General features: G+C 41.1%; 1 protein-coding gene and 1 pseudogene across 9 annotated transcripts in view; one reads left to right on the top strand and one right to left on the bottom strand.

Annotated features, from left to right (window-relative positions):
- Nucleotides 1–14,205, bottom strand: part of ATP9B (ATPase phospholipid transporting 9B (putative)) — a 251,906-nt gene that overhangs the window by 154,679 nt on the left and 83,022 nt on the right. For all 8 annotated transcript variants that reach the window (XM_079109169.1, XM_079109170.1, XM_079109167.1 and 5 more), the window contains 2 exons: nt 13,232–13,283; nt 485–579 (listed from right to left, as the gene is read on the bottom strand). In XM_079109169.1, coding sequence (XP_078965295.1) covers nt 485–579; nt 13,232–13,283 — 147 coding nt within the window. The remainder of the gene's footprint in view (nt 1–484; nt 580–13,231; nt 13,284–14,205) is intronic.
- On the top strand, nt 3,485–4,287 carry LOC306643193 (peroxiredoxin-5, mitochondrial-like; annotated as a pseudogene). The gene has a single exon. The product of its transcript is annotated as a peroxiredoxin-5, mitochondrial-like (transcript).

The raw sequence follows: 14,205 nt of genomic DNA, 5'->3' as shown, positions 1-14,205 counted from the left end.
CCCCTCGCTTAAGAGACTACAACACCTTCCTCCTGTCAGAGAGGGTCTCCATGCTTCAGCAGAAAAAGCTGAAGGTGACAGGCTGGGCTCGAAGTGGACTAAACCAGGGTCGAGTCCCAGTCTCTCAAAGCAGTACCTCGAGTAGCTATGAGGGAGTGAGCCAGTTAGCAACAATGAACCTTCTGTGTTCCCCAGAAGCCCTCACCTTTGAGATTACTTAATGAGAATGTCAAAAAGTAGAAAAAGAAAAATGAAAGCCTAAGTGTGAAGCCAAGAAGAACATCCCCAACAATATAAAGCAGCTGATGTGCTTAGAAACCGCACCATTTCTAATGACTCTTCATTAGAAATTAAGAAACCAACAAAACAAGTTCTCAAAGTGTTCTCAGAGCGTGTACAACTTAGCTGGCATGAAGAGAAAGGTCCTTACTCCCTAGACATCACCACTGACGATAAAAGGATGCATGGTCTTGATGGTGCTCACCCCCAGGGCCGGCAGCCTTTGAGTGCAGCTCACCGCCACCTTCAGCTTCCAGTCCGTCTCACCATCCAGCTGGTCCGTTCGAATGAAACACGAACCTTGGAGGTAGGAGAGAAAAGGGCACAACTCTCAAAATGTATTACAGAAGGTCATTCCTGAGCTACACATGTCATCAAAACACAGATCCAGGCCAGAAGAAATATATCTTGAGAGTGCCAAGAACAAAAGCCCTCAAAAGCCTTCATTTTGATATGTGACTGAAAAATCAAGTCTGTGGAAAGATATAGCCATTGAATATTTTTTTAATATTTTATTTAGAGACAGGGCCTCACTAGGTTGCCGAGTTGGGTTTTGAACTCACAATCCTTCTATCAGCCTCCCAGGTACTTGGATAACAGGTGTGTGCCATCACGCCCAGCCCATTCAATGTTTTTAATCACCTGTTTCCTATTTGGTGTTTCCACCTATTAAGGTTTATTTAATATTAACTAATAAAGACTACACGAATCATTCCTACCTTTAATTCCTTTTGACAATGACAAAATAATGAGACATACAAAAACCTCCAAGAAGGTACGATATTACCTTGCTAATAAAATGTTACATTTACCACCACAGAACATACATTCAATAATAAAAGCCCAGTTAAATGTGCTATTGGATGCTCACAAATCTATTGTTTTTAATAAAGAAAAATATCAAGTTATAAAATTCCATTGACCCTCAAAGACTGAGCTATATCACCCCATTTCTCAGAATGCTCCCTAAAGACAGAACATCAAAAGCACAAAATGACAAACTCTCACTGCAACACTGCTTACAAAAAAAAAAAAAAAAAAAAACAGTTGGGGGCAAATAGAGAACTAGCTGAATAAATGAGAGCACAAGGAACAGCAAAAAAAAAAAAGAGGAAAGAAAGGAAAACAAAGAAAGACTTCAACATACTGTTACAGAAAGATCTCTAGGACACATGCTCACATGAAGAAAGTAAGGCACAGAACATTATATATGGAATACTAACTCACATTAAGAGGAAGGGAGGGGAGAGAGGAAAGGAAAGAACAAACATGCGTGTGAGTTTTATGTCTGTGCACCCATGTGACTGCATGTCTGTATCCACTCATGTGTCTGAGTATATCTGTACCCGTTTATGTGCAAACATGTGTGGGTCTATCTATCTAGATGCATGTGTATCTTTGTCTATCTGTGCTTTGTGTGTGTGTGTGCACAGCTCTGGGTACGAACATATGCATCATACCAATATAGGGAAGAATGGACAGGAAGAGAAGTCAGACCTGACTACATCGTACTTGATACTGTTCACCTGAAAAGCAAACATGCTTTACATAACTGAAAAACCAAATTGCAACAAGCTTTATAAAAAGCATTTCTAAAAAATAAATGAAAGCATACAAAACATAACAAACTCACAGTTTAATCACAGAATTCATTCAAGTGAGTTTGGGGTTTTAACTTTTTCATTGCACCAGGGACACCTGCAGCTCCTAGCTGCACTGTGGAATTCACCATCCACTTGCATGGGCTGGCCCGTTCTGGTGTGTCACCAAATTCTCTGTTCACCTGCAGGTCTCCTCCACTCCTTTTCCTGCTGTTTCCTCTGCTAAAGGCTGAGGCCTGCACTGTGCTGACTAGTCCCAGACCACAGGCACCAGGGCCAGTGTCCGCCCTACCCTGGACGCTACAGCCACTTACGCCCCAGAGCAGACCCCCTGCTGCACTACACATGTTCCAGGGGCATAAAACCCAAGCAGAGAGGCCTCTGTTCACTGTCCTAGGATGGTCACCTAGTAGAAGAGTTTCTATAAGAAAGGACTAGCTCATGGTTCTTCACCCTTGACATTCCAAGACAACAAGTTGGTACTCGGCCACCCTCAGCTGGTGCTTCGTGGGGGAGGCGCACAGATGAAACACAGTATTGATGCTTCAATACAATGCAATCTTTTTATCATTACAGAATCTCAAACTGCCCCACAATTGGCCAAGGGATACCACTTTAGGTTGATGCCTTAGTCCTGATGACATGAACCTATTAGACTTTGACAGTCTCCTTTATAGTCTGGTACTGAGAAACACTTATTGCTACTAGGTTGAATGTCACTTCGAGGTATTTTCAGTGAACAAAGCAAGAGAAAAAATTGTGTGTGTGCGTGTGTGTTGGGCACAAAATACATCCTGAGTTCTCACTGATCTCGCCAATCCAAAGTCAATGCTGTTGGGTTTCTCCTAACCCCTCTCCCTTCCAGCTACATCTTTCTTCTGCATCGAGGATCCTGACTTTGAAGGACATAGAAAGCAGAATTAGAATTCTACCAGGTCCTGTGGCTGCAGGTAGTCTGTTATCATCTGCCTGCACTTCAGGCTTTTTCAGGGATAGCTGATAACCTCATTTTGTGTTAAATGCTGTACATGGATTACTGGCTTTATCTTGCAGTTCAATTTTTCTTCTGAGTATGTATGTATGTCCTTTTTAATAAATAAATTGTGTTATGGAAGTATAATACCACATAGTAATCATCCTGTTTAAATTTGTTACTATTCGATGTACAGCCACACATGACTGAACAACTGAGGTACGTTCTGAGAAATGCACCACTGGCACTGTTATTGGACATACCAACACAAACCCAGATGGTACAGGTTACTCAGTATGTTCTTGTGATGCAAACAAGGGATGTGGTAAGCACAAGATGTATGAGGCTGCTGCTGCAGTAAGAGAGCACACTGGTTTACAGCAAACTTTATTTGCAAATAGGAGTACATTCTCAAGTAAGTAACAGTTAAAAAGCACAGTGCTAGGAATATAGCAATGATTAACACAGTCATGCATTATCATTACCAAGCATTAAGCACTGTTCGCAGAAGCACTTCTAGAAGACTGGCAGCACAGTGGGTTTGTTCACACCAGCATCAATTCACACACACACACACTGCACTGTTTATGACATTAAGATCCTAGGGCAGCAGGCCTTAGGGAGGGCACGGGGCTGACAGACTCAGTCGTGCTGGGATGCCGAGCCTGCTCGGTACTTGCTAGTGTGGCCGCTGCCGAGTCTGCGGTGGTGGCAGCAGCAACAAGACAGTGGTTGGAAGGAGGAGGGTGGGTGTGTGGAGAGGTCTGAAGTTTCAGCAGCAGTGCTGCAGCCATGGTCCCAATCAAGATGGGAAATGCTCTCCCTTCTGTGGAGGTGTTTGAAGGGGAGCGTGGGAACGAGGTGAACCTGGCGGAGCTGTTCAAGGACAAGAAGGGTATATTGTTCAGAGTCCCTGGGGCATTTACTCCTGGCTGTTCTAAGACGCACCTGCCTGGCTTTGTAGAGCAGGATGGGGGCTAAAGGCCAAGGGGGTGCAGGTGGTGGCATGTCTGAGGGTGAATGATGTCTTTGTGACTGGAGAGTGGGGAAGAGCCCACAAGGAAGAAGGCAAGGTTCGGCTCCTGGTTGACCCCACTGGGGCCTTTGGGAAGGAGACAGATTTATTACTAGATGATTCCTTGATGCTTCTTTTTTGGGAATCGCCGGCTCAAGAGGTTCTCCATGGTGATAGAGGATGGCAGAGTGAAGGCCCTTAATGTGGAACCGGACAGCACACATCTTATCTGCAGCTTGGTCCCCAACATCCTCTCGCAGCTTTGAGGCACTGGCCTGGACATACTCCGTCTGCCCTCTCCTGTCTCCTGTCCTGCAATTAAACACTTCAGGCTCAGGGCTGGGGTTGTGGCTCAGTGGTGGGGCACTTGCCTAGCACATGTGAGGTACTGGGTTTGACCCGCAGCACCGCAGAAAAATAAAAGGAAAAATAAAAATAAAAGTCCATCTACAACTAAAAAAAAAAAAAACACTTTGGGCTCAAAAAAAAAAAAAAAAAAAAAAGATCCTAGGACACCACTAGGTAATAAGAACATTTCAGTTGCATTAAAATCTCATGGGTCACTCTCATACGCATGATCTGTGGTTGGCTGAGAGTCCTACTTGGTGCCTGACTGCATGTACGTGTCTCTTAAACCACAGTCAGCACCACATCGTACCCACAACAGACAGAGTTCAGGTTTCCTCCATGTTAACTCCTACTCTCATCCCTCCTCTAGAAGCTGCAGGAATCCAGCAATGACTCACGTGGTATCACCAGCTCTGCTCCAACACAAAGCCTATGCCGCAATAACCATCTCCCAGGATCTCAGAACCTCAGGTAACATCTCACAGTGATGGGACTACAACCACTAGTGGTATGTACTCTAAGGAAAAACTGCAGATACAATGTAACAGCTTTCAGTTGTCATTCTATTAGCGCAATGTGTTCTATGACTTGGAGACTATCATGTATAAACCTCTGCACAGTAAGCAAGCACAGTCTGCCTCCCCTTGGTGCTGTTACCATGGGGTCATAAAGATGACTGTCCAGGCTAGATCCACACCATATGATCTTAACTGAAAATGGTCCTAAGACTTCTGAAAACCTGTGAGGATACCAAAACTCTCTTCCTGCCAGTTATAAATGTATGGGAAAATGAAAGAAGTAAAACTAGCATTTACTGAGTAGATGGGAACTTAAACAGCAGGAACGCTGAGAACAAAAAGTCTTGCCTCTGTTCTGAAGTTCTACAGAAGCTCCCTGGGCACTTCTTGCCTTCCTCCTCTCGTCACACAACTCTAAAAGAAGCAGAGAGTGTCCTTCCAGGCTTTGGCACAGCCCTACTCTTGCCTGAAGTGGGACTGGCTTAGAATGTTCCTCGTGCAGCTGCGGGAGTCAGGGACCACTAAGAGTTCCATTCAGGTGAGACTTTGGTCAGCATGTCTTCCTTCAAGACATCTTCAACCTGTTCATCACCATGATTTCCCTCATTTATGTCAAGAGGTTCATTGACAATAAATTCCCGTGGCTGCAAACCACTGATCTGTCAGAAAGGCAACAGTATGAACTTTCCTATGGCCACATACTTTTTCTGTCACTCCACACACACCACCTACTGGTTAAGGGTGGTGCCGCAATTTTCTCAAGGTGCCAGGTTCCCACCTGCCGCCAAGGACTGTTGAGGGAATGCACAGTCCTGTTCATGTGCACTCAGGAAGAGGCGCTGTAGGCACTCTCCTGCTCTCCTGAGACCACAGCCTTAGACACTAACAGATACTTGTGATCTCATGCTTAAGCTGAGCTACGTAGAACCTGCTGCTGGTACAGAGGAGCATGTGTCATTTAGCCCCAGTACCAGGCTGTGACCCTGTTAAAGTCGGCTGTCTCTCTGGGGGACTCCTTCTAAGTTTGCCCCAGTACCCCTCTGATAGCTCCCGTAACCTAGCACAGGCACACGGCTTCCCCACCCAGGATGTATATGATTCTGGAACTCTCCAAGGAGGTTCCTGCTGGGCTACTGTCTCCTGCCTTGGGCTGCTGTTTCCTGCCTTTGAACTGCTGACTCCCAAGCTCCCCCATATTTCCAATGATGCCCTTGGTATGAATTATGCCAGGCTCTGTTTCAAACAAAGTCTTGTAGAAAACTACCAGAACCTCTGGGCCACTGCACTGGAGCTAGGGCAAGACATCTGCTTTTCGAGTGCCCCTGGGGGTGGGTTTGTGGTAGCAGCCCCTCCAGGAGTGTCCACTGGCTGACACACTAGCTGGGAATCACTGGGGTGGGACACCTATAAGGGTGAAGCAAAGCTCTTGCCTATGAACAGGAGCTGATAGCAGAAGGGCCAGAACAGTGCCCTGACCCAAGTCTGCTGGGACAGGGCTTCTGCACCATGGTCTGAGAAAAATCAGACAGGGGCCAGCCCTGCCTAGGATAAGGCCTTCACCTTCACCAATGTGTGGCAGAGAAGTGAAGTCTCTGGTCTAGAGTACAGCTTCCTTCTCATGGAGCTGAAGCAGGGAGGAAAAATGTCATCTGCCTTCCACACATACCTACTGGTAGAGGGTGGTGTTTAAATTTGCTTGGCCAGTCAGGTTTCCACCCTGTGCCACTGGCTGTGTATGGCTGGGAGACAGGTCAGTCTCAATTCCCACACTCTCAATCTGTTCTTAGTGGAAGTTAAGGTCTCTGAAAAAATACTGAAACAATTTACTTGCAAAAGACACATCAACCAGCATTTAAGATTCATTTTAGGGACTCTTCAATGAACATAAAAAAGTACTTGGCAACTTTTGAAGACACTGTTGATTTTCACAACAAGGAGGGAGGTGGGGGAATGCCACCTGCATCAACTGAGGTGAGGACAAGGTGCTGAGAGCACCTGATAGTGCATTAATACAGATCCCACAGCAAAGAAGTACAGAGCCCTATGTATGAGCATGGCAAAGGTGAGGACCCCTGCACCAGAGGTTTGTGACTAAAACCTGGCATGACACAAGGAACAGCCAGATAGGTCAAGGCTGAACAATTCACTAATTGATACTCTTTGTCAAGTTACTTTATCTCATTAGGACTCTTTTGCTTTTTCTTCTCTACAATGGAAAGACAAGGCTTCACTTGGAGTGGTGTTGTAAAAACTCAGAGGAAAGCCTATTTTAGTCAGCCATGAGGGCATGCACTAGGAACTCAAATTATTTGGCAAATGTACAGAAACAGTTAAGGTAGGAAAGAATATATCTTTATACAGTGGAGTCTAGGATTCCCTTTCTACACAACAATCTGAAACTACAATCAGTCAATAACTTCATTTCCCATTGAGTCCCCAGAAAGAAATATGTGTGATTACTGCTGGACATTTCTTTCACTCTCACTCTGCAAAAGCATCAAATCTTTTCTCTCCCAAATGATGCACTGTCAACTAATCACAGTGCCATCAATTGAGTGCCTAAGATGTGTCCTAACTATGTAGTCACTATAATTCTAACCCTTTTAGCTATCATCAACATGAAGTTGCTCCTCTCAGGCACAATAAGATCAGAGCTATAACAAATTTTCCAACTGTCTGCTTTATCAATTAATACATTCAAGAGCTCTTCATCTGATTACATACACTTTAAATGATTATGTAAATAAACTGTTGTGCATTACTTGTCCAAAAGATTAAGAACAACACTCTACAACTGACTAGATTCAACCAAGAAACAATAAAAGAAAATTCATACTTTGTTATTTTAAAGTTCATTTTTTCAAGATTTTTTCTCTTAAAAAAATCAATTAGTGAATATGCTTATTTTGATAAGAAAAATAAAAGTAATTTCTATGGAATATATTCTCATTTCTTTCCAGTCTGTCCTAGATCTGCTTTCTAAAATTTAAATAACAGGTGAGACTCTGGCATGTCTTAAATTTCTGACATACTGGGTATGTAAAAGTTAGACCAATTATCTCGATCTCTGTAGAAGTATTAAACACTGAAAACAGTGCAGTTTTCTTTCTTTAAAAATAAAAGATATGTGTCATGTTAAATAATTATATAGTATTTTTAAAATTTAGTGGGGAAAATGACATTATTTTTCACCAAGCACAGTTAAAGTTATTAACTGCACAGTAACTGCAGGAGGGGCAGGAGGGGAGCTGCAGCAAAATCAGAAGTACATCCAACTTGGCTGGTCTTGGGAGAGTCAGATCTCGTGATCTTTAATAGAAAGCATGAGCTACAATGCTGCCAGTTACAAATCAGTAAAAATGAATTATTAAATTGGTCTGCTTATATCCTATTACAGACTTCTTATGAATACTTGATTTTATTTTGAATAATTGACAAGAGTTGACAGGAAAGGACAGGTTTAATGACCACCAAATTAAGATCAACTCGTGTATGTGTCACATTGGAGAGCCACATCATGGGGTGATGAAGTAACTGAAGGACCCTGAGAGATGCTGAGTCTGTCATAGTATAACAAGTCACCCCTCAGCATTAGTAGGTGGCCTGCACCAGCTCACAGATCCAGCAGGTCTGAAAGAAATGGGCCACAGTACATGCCCAACAAAAGAGAAATAGACATTGACTTCACATTTCTAATACCAGATCATTGGTCATTAAACTTAATTTTTAAATCATTTATATGACTTAATGACTCTGCATGAAATTTTTAAGCTGGTGGAAAGATGAATAGCACTACAGAGATAATGCAGATGAGGAGAGTGTCATTTACCTACCCTCGTCCAACTAACAAGTGATAGCTGGGGTACTATAATATGTCCCGAACATTTCAATTATAATGTCATCACTTAGGACACAAATGAAAAAGATATTGGCATTTATAAGAGATTGATGAAAATTAGTTTTAAAGCATTAATTTCTCTTAATACCACTAAAAGACTGTGTGCGCCCAGGAGATATTTGATCTGAATTAAGAAACTGATGAAGCAATTGATTGATTGGAATTTAAGCCATCAGTCACCAGATCCATCAACAGCTTCATTTACATTCCAAACAATCCACTCACAACTCAATGGAATATTCCGTATTAATACAGAGTCAATGTGATGCCATGAACAAACTCACCAAACTGTATTGACAAGCACCCAGCTGCTATTGTCCAAGTTTGAACACACTGTTATATCTAGGACGTCTGTATTGACCAAGGTTTAGAGACTTTTATTACAGTAAATAATATACAAGTTTTTTTTTTTTTTTCTGTTTGTTAGTGCATTACAGTCATACATAAGAACAGGGTTCATTTTGACATATTCGAAAATGCATCTGACATAATTACATACATTTCAATCCCCAGTACTTCCCATTTCACTCCCATTCTTTCTCCCTTGATCCCCTTCCTCTTTTCTACTGGTCTTCCTTCTATTTATGTATTGCTTTTTAAGCACTGCATTATAGCTAAATGTGAAAGTGGAATTGCAACATATTCATACATGCACATAGCATGATTTGGTCAATTTCATTCTGCAGTCCCTTCCGTTTCCCATTCCTCCTCCCTTCTTCTCAAACCCCTCCCTCTACTCCACTGTTCTCCCTTCTGTTTTCATGAGATTCTTTTTTTTTCTTTTTTTTTAAATACTCTACTTCTTTCTAGTTTCTGTAGGCAAGAGAAAACATTTGACTCTTGACTTTCTGAGACTGGCTTATTTCACTTAGCATGACATTCTCCATTTCAACCATTTACCAGTAAATGACATGATTTCATTCTTCTTTATGGCTGAGTAAAACTCCATTGTGTATATATACCACATTTTCTTTATCTATTTGTCTGCTGACAGGCATTTGGGATGTTCCACAACTTGGCAACTGTGAATTGTGCTGCTATAAAAATTGGTATGCAAGTATCACTACAGTACACTGATTTTTTAGCTCTTCTGGAAAAAAAGACAAGGAATGGGACATATACTGCTTTCCAAAGTGGTTGTACTAATCTGCCATCATGCTCAACCTAAGTGAAGAGATATGGCATTGGAGGACAGAGAAGGAGTTATCAGTCTGAGGGCCTCAATGCTCCCAGTACAGCTGAGGGTGGAGTCATAGGCTGAGAGTGAAAGCACAGGTGGTGAAAGTAAACAGGAGCAGTGCCACAAAAGTCTGAAAAAGCTGCTTTCAGGATGATGTGTATGCAGGCAGGAAGAGTGTCCTGTAGTTCAGAGCCATGTGTCTCCTCTGCCACCAGATGTGAGAGAGGAAGAACCTGAGGGCCAGGCAAGCAGGGTAATGCAGGGTAATGGGGCAAAGAGGGTGTGTAGAGATAGCAGCAGTAGTTTCACAGGAAGGTGCATTTGTTAAGACGGTTTCAAGGTACACTTTAAATGAGTGCACCTTATTATACATAAATTTTCCTGAATGAAGCTAATTATTTTTAAGGAGCAAAGATTAAAATAATGGAAGAAAAATCAAGATGCAACTATACACTGTCTACAAGAGACACACTTTAGGTTCAAAGATACAGTAGGCTAAATGTAAGACAACAGGAAACGATGTAACAGTAAGGAATAAAGAGCTGGAGTCACCAAGCACGCATTATAATGATCAAAGGGCCAATCCATCCAACAACCCAAACAGCAGTCTCAAATTCAATAAGTAAAAACTAACAGAACTGAAGGAGAAATAGATACAGCAGCAAAAATAGCTGTAAACTACATCACATCATTTTCACAATGGACAGGACAATTGTACAGAAGACAATTAAGATGTGACCAATGCTGCAGACCAACCAGAACTAACAAACATCCACCCACAGGATATGTCACACCACAGTCACAAAACACAGAACCTACTCCAGAGCACAGGAGCCACATGAGGATATACCATGCATTAGAACAGAGCACAGATCTGGGTAAATTTGCCTGAGACCACCAAGTGTGATCTCCAACCACAACAGAATGAAACCAGAAATCAGTGATGGTAGAAAATTTGGAAAAATCCATGAATACATGGAAACTAGACATCTACATCATCAAACAATTGGTCAAGGAAGAAACCACAAGGAAAATTAGAAAATATTATTGAGAGCATGAAAATCAAAACACAACACACCAAACTTTATGGGATGAAGCAACAACAGCACTTGGGTGGAAATGTAGTTTTAAGTAGCTATATTAAAAAGACCTCATCTGACTTTCCACCTTAAGAAACCAGAAACACAAAAGTAAACAGAACCCAAAACACATGGAAGGGAGTAGTAAAGACAAAGACCAGTAACTGAAATAAGAAACAGACAGCAATTGTAAAAAATTATTAAAAGCCAAAGTTAGCTCTTTGGAAAGATCAACAAAATTGACAAACCTTTAGCTGAAGTGACCAAGAAAAAGAGAAGCATCAAATTACTAAAATCAAGAACAAAGGACATCACTATCATTACTGTGGAAATAACAGTATGCCAACAAATTAGGTGGATACAGTGTGCAAATTCCTAAAAAGGCACAAACTGCCAAAACTGACTCAAGAAGAAACAATCTGAAACGTCTAACAAGGAAAGAAACTGAATTAGTAATGTTAAAAAAAAAAAAAAAAAAAAAAAACTCAAAATCTAGTCCCAGATGACTTCATGGGTGAATTCTATCAAACGTTAAAGAAGAACCCAATATAATTCTTCATAAACTTCCAAAAAAGTTGAAGTGGAAAGAACAATTGCTAACTCACTCAAAGGCCAGTACTATACTACCATGACAAGGAAAAACAAAACAAAAAAAAGCCCACAGCTCAATATTTCCTGTATAAACACAGAGGCTGAAATCCTTAACAAAACACTAGCAATCAAAATTCCAGCAGCTCAGGCTTATACGCCAGGACTGAGAGTATCTGTCCTGGAATGTGTACACAGCCAAGGAGATGGACCTCCCAGGGGCCTTACCAACAGAGCTCCTTCACTATCTGGCAGTCTGCCCTAGGCAACAGAGCATTGCACAGAATATACCAGGATGAAGGAAGCCTACCACTGCGCTGATGCAACACAAGGGGGCATCACTGCACAACAGGGAATGACCAGAAATACCTGGAAAAGGAGCACTTTACATTCCAGTGCTACCCAATGATGGTTTCAAAATACCAGAGTTTTTTTTTTTTTGGCAATCAAAAACACAGTCATTCAGGAAGTCACGCTGAGGAAAGCTCTATGCCTCCAACCAGTAGTTTCCCAAGCTGCCTTGGAGAGCTAGTAAGGGAAGAGGAGGTAGACACAGCAAAGCATAGGCAGAATGTTCACCTCCTACTCTTTGAGACAGAGCCGAGAGGCATGGCACCAGCTCACTGGGCAGGATATAGGGAGCCCAGCCACGTTTCCAAGAGGTGGACAGCAGTTCACCAGTGTCTGCCCCAGTTAGGAACATAAGGACTCACATTAAATGACACACAATCAAGTGAAGAACCAAGTCCACAGGTCACTTGATTCTAGGGATAACTCCTTGGCTGATGACAGCCTCCTCTGACAAGGTGAACAACCATCAACTACAGCTGGCAAAACAAAACAAAACAAAACAAAACTGCCCTTTCTCAAGACTTGAAATGTTTCTTTTTAAAGTATACTTATAAATGGAAACAAAATTAAATCAGCAACTCTGAAATCTAGGTCACTCCTTTCCAAGGTATTCACACTAGAAATAATACATATGCTGAGCACATGAACAAACGACAATATGCTGAGCTTCCTACAAAATCATGGTTCATGTGCTTGACAAGTCTGAGAAATGAGCAGAATGGAGCTCTGGACACTCATTGACTGACCACCCTGTCCATGAAGCTGCCCCCAGAGCCAGGTTACACCGTGAGGAACTGACCAGAAACTCAGATGGAGAGTTCCAGATTTCCAACATGGCCTCTCCAATTGACCACATGAGGCTTCCCTCACCTTGACCTTTCCACTTTCTTATTCAAAGTTCAGGCCACCTAAGTGTTGTTTCTCCTGTGAAGCACAAGGCAGCTCAGGTAGGCAGCACTCTCACACAACGCTGACCACTCCTGTCACCACTACAGGACCTACACGATAGAATTACTACTAATGGTAGTTGTATGTGCTTTTACAAACAGAGACCATGACTGGGTTTTGCTTCCTCTTGTACACAACAACTAATGCCTGGTATGAAGTAAGCTGTAAATAACTGTTTGCTTAATCAATGAATAAAATTGCAAACACAAAATAGCAAATGACATTTAATTAATTATATCTGAATATGAAAGGAAGGGAAAACTAATTAGATACACAGGTTGTGACAGGATTACTTAAGTCACCTTTGTAAATACCAACAACTAAAAATTATTGGAAACTAATAAATTCAAAATGTTATCAGGGAAATTTTTATAAGCATAAAGTTAACTTTTTCTCTTCAAATAACAAACTGCCAAAATACCAAATCAACAACAATGCAAAAAATAAAAATACCTGCTTTTTCTGAAGTCCTAAGAAATACCATGTCTGATGGAATTCTTTGATTCTGCAAAGAGTAATAAAAAATATTAATTACCTATGTGCAGGCTTACAAATCACATCATTCCATTCCAAAGTAAAACAGCTAATGACAATAAAGTCGTAATTAAAATCAGGTTGAAATAATATGTATAATGTAAACATCAAAAATATTTCAATTCATATTTTAATTGAACCTCTAAGATCTTTTACCATCAATCAGAGATCTAAATGGCATTTAGTGATGAGTTACAAAATGCTTTGCCTGAAGCGTTGAATACTGCCATTTTCACAGCTTCTGTTGCACCCTAACATACACACAACACAATAGCTACTGCCTTATATAAATTCATCCTCCCTACTAGACAAAAAAGTCCTACAGAGCGAGGACAGTGACTGTCCAATGTCCAACACAAAACAGCACATCAATAAATACAGCAAATGAATAAATGTGTAACTAAGCAAACAAAGTCTCACAAATTAGAGGAGGCTCCTTCATGAGATAGAAAAGATGGCACATATTGTATGGCATATAAAAACTTTAACAAGTCACAATTCACACATTTAATTATCTTATAATCATTTTATCAATTGGAAAACAATGGAAAAATCAAGCTAAAAAATAAATATGTACTTAATATTTCACATAATTTTCTAAATTATGTATACTTTTACATGTGATAAAGAAATGGCTTAGTCAATAAGTAGTAAAAACAAATATCAGTTACTGAGGCTGAAAAAAGATATGCTGGATAGAGCTATTTCTTTCTAAAAGTAGCATGACCAGTAAAGCTCTAAAGTTCAAGAAATAAATCAGAGTAGAAATCAGAAAATATTTTTAACTGAAAGATAATAAAAACTTGACAAGAAAGTGAGTACAAGAGCCAAAGTCAGAAAGACATCAAGAGCAACTTCACATAAATCAATGCATACAAAAGAACAGAAAAAAG

The sequence above is a fragment of the Sciurus vulgaris genome (assembly GCF_902686455.1).
Source record: "Sciurus vulgaris genome assembly, chromosome: 13".
In the NCBI taxonomy this organism is placed as follows: Eukaryota; Metazoa; Chordata; class Mammalia; order Rodentia; family Sciuridae; genus Sciurus; species Sciurus vulgaris.
The sequence above is the reverse complement of the archived record's forward strand: the minus strand, read 5'-3'. Positions and strand labels throughout refer to the sequence as shown.